This window comes from Pan troglodytes, chromosome 4, assembly GCF_028858775.2.
Source record: "Pan troglodytes isolate AG18354 chromosome 4, NHGRI_mPanTro3-v2.0_pri, whole genome shotgun sequence".
Taxonomy (NCBI): Eukaryota; Metazoa; Chordata; class Mammalia; order Primates; family Hominidae; genus Pan; species Pan troglodytes.
In genome coordinates, this window is record NC_072402.2 from 1,149,552 (window position 1) to 1,160,847 (window position 11,296).

The 11,296-nt window shown below is 53.9% G+C and overlaps 1 protein-coding gene across 6 annotated transcripts in view; it reads left to right on the top strand.

Annotated features, from left to right (window-relative positions):
- Positions 1-11,296, top strand: part of AHRR (aryl hydrocarbon receptor repressor) — a 120,722-nt gene that overhangs the window by 104,521 nt on the left and 4,905 nt on the right. For all 6 annotated transcript variants that reach the window (XM_063811030.1, XM_063811033.1, XM_063811029.1 and 3 more), the window contains 5 exons: positions 168-297; positions 1,314-1,450; positions 5,790-5,989; positions 10,413-10,474; positions 10,761-10,902. In XM_063811030.1, the coding sequence (XP_063667100.1) occupies positions 168-297; positions 1,314-1,450; positions 5,790-5,989; positions 10,413-10,474; positions 10,761-10,902 (671 nt within the window). The remainder of the gene's footprint in view (positions 1-167; positions 298-1,313; positions 1,451-5,789; positions 5,990-10,412; positions 10,475-10,760; positions 10,903-11,296) is intronic.

Consider the following 11,296-nt stretch of genomic DNA (forward strand, 5'->3'; position numbering starts at 1 on the left):
GGAGCGGGGAACCGGGGCCAAGTGCCGTCTCTTCGGTGCGGTTCTCTCCCTGTGGCTGTGACTTGCTTTGACAAGCGGAGTGGAAATTTTTCGGTTACTCATCGGTGGAATAAAGTGTGTAAAGCCAGTTGGGGTAAGGCTGAAATAATCTTGTTGCGCTATTTCAGACGGATGTAATGCACCAGAACATTTACGACTACATCCACGTGGACGACCGCCAGGACTTCTGCCGGCAGCTCCACTGGGCCATGGACCCTCCCCAGGTGGTGTTTGGGCAGCCCCCGCCCTTGGAGACAGGTGGGTGTCTGGGGTCCAAGTGAGTCAGCAAAACCTAAAGCAGGTCACATAACACGTCGCTGCCTCTGGAAATGACCCTGTCGCACCTTCTTGGTGTGCTTTGCCTTCCACATTGACCTTAGCGCCGAATCTCACCTTTCTTCAGAGGCCTCCTCCCACGTCCCTCCCTGTCCTCTGGTTCGGCTGCCACCAGCTCCGTGTGGCTCGAGTGTGCTTCACTCCTGGTTGCTTTCCTGGGCTCTGCCAGGCTTGAGGTCACCGCCATTCTTGTCACCTCACCACGAGCTGCAGTCCTGGCCTCTTGTTTTGCAAACTCCCCTCAAGTCTCACGTCTGCCAGGAAGTTTCATACAGTTTGCTTCATACTAGAGTTACCCGATAAAAGTCCCTGAAAGATTGTTGCCATTCAGAGTCAGTTGCCCCTTTTCACAGAAGACCCCTGCACAGGGCTTGCCCTCAACCTCCCTGTGGCACTGACTGATGAGATGAGCCTGGCAGGTGTGGAGCTCCTTGACAGGCAATGACAGGCGGGGGCTGTGCTGGGACAGTTGCATCTGGGCTCTGAGGAGGGGCGACACCTGCCCGCGGTCCTGTGCAGAGGGTGGCTCCTGGGTTCTCTCGCATGTATCCGCAGAAGCCTGAAATAATTCACGGAAAGTTTCCACCATGACAGTATGATTGACCTTAAATCAAAACAGCAAAGCCCAGGCACCTACATGCAAGACCCTTCTATAAAGCTAAAAACAAGCGAGATGAAACCATTGGTCCATCGTCATGCATGCACATGTACTAAAAACGATGTTTTTAAAGGCAAGGGATGACGAAGGCAAAATTTGTCTGAGTGACATCTAGAGGGATGCTGGGGGCGGGAGGATGGCACAGTGATAGGGTTTACATGACCTGGCGCGTGAGAGCCGTGGGCGTGTTTGTTGCATGCTCTGTGCATGCGGTTGTGCGTGTGACCCGTGTGTTTTGGCTTCTCCCACCGCCACGCCCCTTGGCCCCTATGGTCTGCAGGAGATGATGCTATCCTGGGGAGGCTGCTCAGGGCCCAGGAGTGGGGCACAGGCACGCCCACCGAGTACTCGGCCTTCCTGACCCGCTGCTTCATCTGCCGTGTGCGCTGCCTGCTGGACAGCACCTCGGGCTTCCTGGTGAGTGCGTGGGTCCCTGGCAGGGGGCTCCCGACATCTGGGATGCATTCTACCCTGGTGTGGAAGGAAACAGAGGGCAAGAGGGGGTGGGGGCGTTAAGCCACATGTCCCTGGTGGAGGGACGGGGGCCGGTGCTGAGCTCTGTGCACCCTGTTGTGGTGTGGGGGTGTTAACCCACGTGTCCCTGGTGGGGGGGCGAGGGCTGGGCACTGAGCTCTGTGCACCCTGTGATGGTGTGGGGATGTTAACCCACGTGTCCCTGGTGGGTGGGAGAGGGCTGGGCACTGAGCTCTGTGCACCCTGTGATGGTGTGGGGATGTTAACCCACGTGTCCCTGGTGGGTGGGAGAGGGCTGGGCACTGAGCTCTGTGCACCCTGTGATGGTGTGGGGGTGTTAACCCACGTGTCCCTGGTGGGGGGGCGAGGGCCGGTGCTGAGCTCTGTGTACCCTGTTGTGGTGTGGGGGTGTTAACCCACGTGTCCCTGGTGGGGGGGCGAGGGCCGGTGCTGAGCTCTGTGCACCCTGTTGTGGTGTGGGGGTGTTAACCCACGTGTCTCTGGTGGGGGGGCGAGGGCTGGGCACTGAGCTCTGTGTACCCGGCGATGGTGTGGGGCTGTGACGCCTCTGGGCATGCGTGATGAGTCAACCGTGAGGCCGGCTGTGGTGGACAAGCCAGGTCGATGAGAATGTAAAACTCTGCAGTAGGTTTATACTCTAGTTGTACCTTTATTTAAAACTTATTAAAATATTTTTTAAAATGTGCCCCACATCTGCCAAGGGCTGGCAAACTGGGAGAGCCTCCGGCTGTGGCTGGCGTGAGTGGCTGAGCCCATGGCATCTGCTGAGCTTTCTGGTTTCACCCTCTTCTCTTGCAAACAGATACTTGGGGTTTTCACTTCTGCTGTTTGACCATTTCTTCTTCCAGCTCCTCATTGAATCAGAGAAGTCCTCCCCATCAGACATGTCAGGGCAAAGGCCTCCCACCCTGTCCCAGACCCCTGCCTACCTTGCAGACCCTCCAGGCACTGTGGTCCCCCTGGCCGCAGCACAGTCAGCCCTGGGTCATGGCCCCTCAGAGCCCCAGTGGTGGCCCTTGCTGTCTCCTGGCTGCAATTCAATGCCACAAGGCCCTCAGACCCCAGCACCCCACAAGGCCCTCTGACTCCAGCACCGTAGCTGGGCAGGCCCCCTGGGCTCAGCTTTCCACCCATTTGTGGACCCATGACCTCCTGGGGACCTTGGGTGCAGACGGCCCCCACGGCAGAGGCACCTGTGGGTCTGCCTGTTTCTGTGTCTTTCCCACCCACTGGGTGCCTGGTGGAAGGACCAGCTCTCCACAGGCCCCAGATCTGTTGCCACGCACACGCCCCAGGGCACATCTTTCATTTAGGTAGCTAGGGACAATAAAATTTTATTTATTTATTTATTTATTTTTGATGGAGTCTCGCTCTGTCACCCAGGCTGGAGTGCCTGGTGCGATCTCGGCTCACTGCAAGCTCCGCCTCCTGGGTTCACGCCATTCTCCTGCCTCAGCCTCCTGAGTAGCTGGGACTACAGGCGCCTGCCACCACGCCCGGCTAATTTTTTTGTATTTTTAGTAGAGAGAGTGTTTCACTATTGGTATTTTGTTCTAAATTTTGAGGAAATTAAGATACTTACTTTTATTGGCTAAGGAATGTTGTTCATTTTTTAAAATTGTATAACCAATTCCTGGTTAATTAAAAACTCTTATTTCTAGATGACCCAAAATTGGAAGGATTTTACTGTGCAGCCACTGGAATATAGTTTAAAATGGAATTGTCAAACAAAGAACTGAATGGAGGAAACAAGCCAGAGAAATTAGATTGATGCTAAAATGTTGCAATAAGGTTTACACAAATACGTGTCTGATTCTGTTTTCCCATTAAAATCCATTCATCCACAGCACCATAAAGGGCCCCTGTATTGACAGAGAATACACCAAGACCCTGCAGGACCTCACGGCTCTTCCCGGCTTTCACCCTGAGTGGTGCAGTCTTGGCAATGCGGGTGTCATGGAAGCTCCCTCATGCCACCCACAGGGCCAACTGAAAATGGTAGTTTTTGAGATTCGGCTGAAGTTAACTTGGGAGCTTGAAATCAGCTGTGTTGGGAATATTTATACTAAAAAAATTGGCAAACACTGCATATCTGGGAATTTTTCCCCCTGGAGAGCTAGATGTTAAACATTTCCCAGCACACCGCTGCCTTGAATCCCCACCAATTATGTGACTGCTACACAGCAGGTGTTCATTATTTGTTTAATATATCCATGGACAGATGGAAAGATGGATGAATGGATGAATGGATGGTTGGATAGATGGGAAGATGGATGGATGGATGGATGGATGGATGGATGGATGGGTGGATGAGTGGATGGATGAGTGGATGGATGGATGGATGGATGGATGGATGGGTGGATGGATGAGTGGATGGATGAGTGGATGGATGGATGGATGGATGAGTGGATGGATGAGTGGGTGGATGGATGAGAAGATGATGGATGGTTGGATAGGAAGATGATGGATGGATGGATGGGAAGATGGATGGGTGGATGGATGGATGGATGAGTGGATGGATGAGTGGATGGATGGATGAGAAGATGATGGATGGTTGGATAGGAAGATGATGGATGGATGGATGGGAAGATGGATGGGTGGATGGATGGATGGATGAGTGGATGGATGAGTGGATGGATGGATGAGAAGATGATGGATGGTTGGATAGGAAGATGATGGATGGATGGATGGGAAGATGGATGGGTGGATGGATGGATGGATGAGTGGATGGATGAGTGGATGGATGGATGAGAAGATGATGGATGGTTGGATAGGAAGATGATGGATGGATGGATGGGAAGATGGATGGGTAGATGGATGGATGGACAGATGGAAAGATGGATGAATGGATGGATGGATGGTTGGATAGATGGGAAGATGGATGGATGGACAGATGGAAAGATGGGTGAATGGATGGATGGATGGTTGGATAGATGGGAAGGTGGATGGATGGATGGATGGATGAGTGAATGGATGAATGGGAAGATGATGGATGGATAGATGGACAGATGGATGGATGAATGGGAAGATGGATGGGTAGGTGGATAGATGGACAAATGGAAAGATGGATGGATGGACAGATGGATGGGTGGATGGATGGATGGATGGATAGATGGATGGGTGGATGGATGGCTAGATGGACAGATAGATGGGTGGATGGATGGATGGATGGGAAGATGATGGATGCATGGACAGATGGATGAATGGATAGGAAGATGGATGGATGGATGGATAGATGGGAATATGATGGATGGGTGGAAACATGGATAGATGGATGGATGGGTGAATGGATGAATGGATGGATGGGTGGGTGGGTGGCTGGGTAGATGAAGGTATGGGAAGATGGACAGATGGATGGGAAGATGGATGGATGGAAACATGGCTGGATGGATGGGAAGATGATGGATGGAAACATGGATGGATGGATGGATGGGTGGATGTGAAGATGGATGGGTGGGTGGATGGATAGATGGATGGGAAGATGATGGATGGATGGGTGGGTGGATGGATGGATGGGTGGATGGATGGATGGAAAGATAGATTGGTGGATGGATGGATGGATAGAAAGATAGATGGATGAAATAAGGATAGAGGGTGGAGCCACATTGTGGGGTGATTCTTCCATAGAAGGCAGGAGTACCCCTGAAGGCCCTTGGTAAACAACTAAATTATACATCAGCCTTCCCTTTGTAGAGAGATATTTTATCTTCTTTTATAACAAACTCCTAGCTTACTTGCTGGCTTTTAAAGTCTCACTGTACACCCTAGATAAATAAAATCAAGTCGTGCCTAAATTTCATCATTACAAATGAAGAATTGATAATTTGGAAATGGAGTGTTAAAGCTGAAACAGTCCTCGGAGATCATCCACTCCTGCCAATTCTTGCCAGGGGGTTGGCCGCTGGCCCGGCTGTGGGCGGGTGGCAGGTCCCACAGGCGCAGTTCGTGCCACCTGCGCATGGGGTGGCACACATGAACAGGCACACACGCGGGAATGAACCTGTCAATTAAAGGCCGTCGCCGCGGCTCCAGAGAAACTGGGAGTGGGGGATGGTTTCAGGATGATTCAAGCACATCGAATCACTGTGCAGGCCCGGGGGTCACAGGCTTGGCAGCTGCGGCTCTGCTGTCCCGAGCCACTCATGGTGAGCTGCCTCCCTACGAATTCCAGCCGCGGTCGCGCCCTTGAGTTCTGTGTCCTGTGACCACCTTGCCAGGCCACTTGGTGAACACGCCTTCCTCTCTGTCTTTAAAACACCAGACGATGCAGTTTCAAGGAAAACTAAAATTCCTGTTTGGACAGAAGAGGAAGGCGCCGTCAGGAGCCATGCTCCCGCCGCGGCTGTCGCTGTTCTGCATTGCGGCACCCGTTCTCCTCCCCTCCGCAGCGGAGATGAAAATGAGGAGCGCGCTCCTGAGGGCAAAACCCAGGGCAGACACCGCAGCCACCACGGATGCAAAGTGAGTAAGACTCGCCCTTCACAGCCACATGGTGCCTGCTGGCGGCCCCCACAAAACACCTCCACGCTCAGTGTTTTCTGTGTCTTCTTTCTTCATTTCCAGCCAGTAATAAGTAAGTTTCGTGTCGTAAAAGTCATTACACAACATAGGCAGCAGCGATTAGATGAAACAATGTTTTTCAAATTCGTATTTGCAAACTGGCACCAAACGTTGCCTGTATCGATTCATTCCTAAATCATGCTGTTACAGAACCAGTTTCAGAATAAGTGTCCTGACCCCGTGTCCTCAAGGGAATGGGGAGTTGGCTGTGGCCCCTGCCTTTCTCCATCTCTCGGCTGCCCGCCCTTCACACCGTCTGTCTATGGACAAGTGGAGGTAGTTCCCGGCTGCAGGACATGCCGGAGAGATGCGTCCCTGGTGGGCAGATGGAGGGTGAACGGCACAGCTGCCCCTCCAGCTGATCCTCATCCCTGGCCAACCCAGGCCTACCCACAGCTCCCTCAGCCTTTCAGAAGTAGAAAACACCCTGTTGGTCCCCGAGCTTGTTGGTACTAGGGACCAGTTTGGTGGAAGACAATTTTTCCACAGACTGGGAGTGGGGGGATGGTTTCAGGATGATTCAAGCACATTACATTTACTCACTATGCATTTCATTTCTGTTTTATTACATTGTAATATATAATGAAATAATTTTACAACTTGGCATAATGTAGAACCAGTGGTAGCTCTGAGCTTGTTTTCCTGTAACTAGGCGGCCCCATGGCGGGGGTGGGGGTGATGGGAAACAGTGACAGATCATCAGGCATTAGATTCTCATGAGCTCGAACCTGGGGCTCTCCCTCACATGCACAGTTCACAACAGGGTTCACAGTCCTGTGAGAATCATGCCCCAGCTGAGCTGACAGGCAGCGGAGCTCTGGCGGTCACGCGAGCAGTGGGGGGTGGCTGTAAATATAGATGAAGCTTCACTCGCTTGCGCAGGGCCCACCTCCTGCCATGCAGCTTGGCTCCTAGAGGCCATGGACGGGTACCAATCTGTGGCTGGGGGCTGGGGACCCCTGCCCTTGGGGATTCGTGTCTGTAGTTTCCTAGAATGTGTTAAGTCTGCCTTGCGTGCTGGGAGAGATGCAAATGCTGTGCCTATAGAAACTGTGTTCCACCTGCTGGGAACACACCAGTGAGGTATGGCCGGGGCTGCCAGGATGCCAGAGATCCAACTTCCTCTCAGAGAATCGTGCAGGAGTGAGGTAGGACTGGGCCGCCAGGATGCCGGAGATCCAACTTCCTCTCAGAGAATCGTGCAGGACCCCTTCCCCAGCCACCTGGGCGAGTTGCCGCTCCTGCCACTTCCTCCTGGGACAGCCTGATGGGGCGGGGCTGAGTGCAGGGCAGAGGGGTGGTCGGGGCTGGCCCTGCCCCTGCCCCTTGGCCCTCAGCCGCCGGATCCTTGGCTTTCGGTGAGGTGCTCCTGCTCTGTGACTCTGAGACCCACCCGACTTGTCCTCGGCCCCTCGGCGCTGCAGGCCCAGGCCTTGGTAACCAAGTGCAGCTCAGCCTTGCCCCGCGATCCTGCAGCCGCCATTGGGCAGCCTGCTTTGTTCATGGCCTCCCCACTCTGTGGGTAGCAAATACTGAGTGGGAAAGGAATCTTAGCAGGCGTCGAATTCAGCTCCCCAGCCCAGTGGGAATCTCTGGCATAGCGCCCAGGAGTGATTGGCTGAGGCTGCACAAACCCCACACGGAAAACATTGCTGGGTTCAGACAGAACCTTGAGAGCAGATTCTTCGTGGTGTGACTCGAATCTCACTGCCTGGGGTTGCCAAGGCCCTGTGTTGGCTGAGCGCTCTCTGCTCTGTTTGCCTTGCCCCTGGGTTACGGTTTCCAGATATGTCCTGATTCCGATGCTCCTCCTCTGTGCATGGACAGCCCCGGGGATGTTCACAGCAGATGGAGCTGTGCAGACCGGAGCAGACGTCCCTGCCCTGTTCTGGGCGCTGCCTTTACTGATGTACCTGCTGTGGCAGGCGCGTTGGGGTGATCTTAAGTTGCAGTCACGTGTGTTGCCTTGTGGTCCGACTTTGAATTCTAGCTGCATTCCTTAACTTCCGTTAGTATTCAATTTCATTTTTTAGATGCGGTCTTGACTGACCTTGTCAGAGTCCAGGCTCCCGATCTAGTTTGAGATCTGGGACTCAGCAGCACCCGGCACGCTGCCGTCCCTCCCATTCTTTGGCGCCTTTGACGGGCCAGCCCATCTTCTGTATTCACACCCGTGCCCTCCGTGGGAGCACCAGGACCCGCCACTGAGCCCCCTCTGGGAGGACCCCGTCACACGCCTGCTGGCTTCCCGATGCAGAGGATACGGCCGAGGGCCCTTTCACCCCAGGGGGCCTGCAAAGGAGGACCTTGGAGGCTCTGGGACCCCCTGCTCAGTGTCCAGGGTTGACTGTGAAGGGCTTCTGTCTGCAGGCCCCAAGGCCACCTTGCCGGCACTCACAGTGGTCTCTGTTGTGGGCGTGAGTTCCATCCTCACCTTTGACCTCTTTCAGATAACCGTTTAGACAGCTCTGCAGTCTGACAGCAGCAGCGGTTATTTGAAGGTTTTCATGCTGTGTTGGTTTCCACGTTCGTTACTCATTTCTGCTTATGAGCAGCTTCTGCCTGGGCCCTGCCAGCCCCACCTCACTGCTGCTGTCTGAGGGTGGTCAGAGGGCAGCTCCAGGGACAGCCAGGACACGGGTCAGCCTGCTGAGGCCGACACATCTCTGGAAGGTTTTAAATTAAATGTATGTACCTTATTTTAAAGGATGGAAATGTAAAGTGCAAGGCAGGAACATAGAATTCTAAAGGGGAAAGAAGTAAATGCTACATAGGTGCACAGAAAAGGACCTGGGGTCTCTGCAGGGCTCGGGCCCAGGTCTTCCGGCACCTACAGGGACCATGCAAACCCTGGAACACTGTCCTCTGCTTACTGTCACCGTAGAGTTTCCACTGCACGTGGCAAGCCTGGTCTTCCCTGGGAGTTCCCAACCCTAGAAGCAGAGGGGACCCAGCCCCCTGGTGTCAGAGCAGGGCAGGGCAGGCCTGGCCCTGTGTGCACACAGCCCTGTCCTGGCCTTGGGGTGGAGCGTAGGTGTGGGATCACAAGCTCAGGTGTGGGGCCGAAGGTCACAGCGCTCCTCCTGCAGCCTGCACGAGACCCCCTGTGGGGCTGTGAGGGCGGGGTGGAGCACAAGGCACATAAAGCTGGCACACAACTTTAGCTCAACAAACATGTTATTCAAACTCAGAAGGGGGAAGAAAACTTGCCAAACGAAGAATACTGACTCCCGTGCGCCGAAGGCTTTTAGAATTCTCCCCACCCTGCTCTGAGCTGGATTCAGAAGCCGGCTTTCAGGATACACCTGGTGGTCCACCAGTCCTGAGCCACAGGACTGTGGTCCAGGGCGCCACAGGACTGTGGTCCAGGGCACCACAGTGGTGCAAGATGCAAGGTGCATTCCGCAGAATCAGAGCCCTGAGGCAGTGGCAGCAGCCTCCAGCAGCCCCCAAAAGCAGCCCCCGTGGCCCCCAGCAGCGGCCCCTAGCAGCCCCCAACAGCCCCCCAGTCTTCCACAGCTTTTCCCACAGGGGTTTTGTGACATGATCTTGATCTGCCTCTTCCTGAAGCCCATTCTGTGAATTCCTCTGCTCGCCATAATTCACTGGGACCCCCACGTCAACACACCCTGTGCTTTGCAGCCATTCATGGACATAGATGGGGCATTGTGAGTCTTGTGTTAGTCATGGGCCTCCTGGAGGTGCCCAGAGGACAGAGAGGAGGGCAGCACCGGAGCTGTGGCTGTGGGGCCAGTCAGATGGGTTTGAACTCAACTCTGGGACCTGCTGGTGGGGCAGCGCTACTTACTGTTTCTCTTTTGAAAAGCAAAAGAAAATAGAATCTACCAGGGTGAGTTGTTGGGATTTAAGATTCGGATCAGTGTGATGCGTGTGTGGGTACACACACATGTCCCGTGTGAGTTGGTCTCCAACTCACCTCAGTGTTCACTTCCTGGAACATAACTACCTGGAGTCATGAGAATGGACCGTATTTTCTTTCTGGCCTTCCAGGAAAAAAATGTAAGCTCTAAAAATCATCCTATGATTTTATCCTTCTACTTTCTGAAGCAAATTCATTAGCCCTTCATTGGCCTGAAAAGTGACATGACTTAGTATTTTCAGTAAACCTGTAACTGAGAAAATAACTTTCCACGCTATAAAGAATTAAACAAGAGTGAACTCTTGTTTCTGTCTTCACTGCTCAGGTGTGACAGCAATACCTGTCATTATTAATTTCTACCATCAAAACATGTTTCATCCACATGTCATCTTGTTCATCTTGTTCATCTGTCACATGTCACATGTTCATCTGTGTTCTTCACAGAGTAAAAGCCACCACCAGTCTGTGCGAATCGGAACTGCATGGAAAACCCAATTACTCAGCAGGTACTTAGAACATTTCTTATCTGATCTTTTCCAAGTGGGTAAAATGTGTTTCTGCCCTTGGAGAGCTTCCCCGCCCAGTGGAGATGTTGGCGTATTCCATGGAAAAGCCACTTTGCAGAGACTTGGCGTCTGTCCTGCTGTGGACAAGTGCCGTTCCTGGGCTCTGTTCTGTGCATTTCTGAGGAGCCGGTGGGTCCTGCCTTGCTGAGAACAAGCAACTGTCTTCCAGGAGCTCCTCAGCTCGCACCGTGACGGCTTCCCCCCCCCCCCCACTAAACCCCAACAGGAAGGAGCAGCAGAGAGAGCGGCGTTTTGGTGCTCAGGGAACAGACTGACGCAGACCGATGGGCACAGGTTCCCGCCAGGGCCCCATGCCTGTGCCTCCGGGGCGGCCCTGACCTTGTCCTTGACCCCAAGGGGGGCTCAGGGTAAGTGGTGCCAGGCAGCCTCCCCCAGCCCTGGCAGCTCCCTAAGTCACCGTGGAGGCCAAAGAGCGGGTGGGGGAGTGATTAAGAAGAAAAATAAAAAAGACGACAGCAGCCTTGGCCACCACACGAGCCACAGCTAATGTTACCCTCTGTGGAGCTGTCCACACAGCCTCCTGGGCTGGAAGTCACGCCTGTCGCTGGGGACTGACCCCGGGAAGCAGTGGTCCAGGGATGTTGGGAGCGAGGATGCCCCGTGGGCTCTGGGACCCGGCCTCACCTGTCACTCGGACCCTGGGTCACCCGGCTCCAACCTCATCTTGCCTTTGCTCAGAGCCCTGTCTCCCCCCTCTCCCTCCCCAGGGCCTGCCTGCCACCCAGGTGGGCCTCCTCCCCT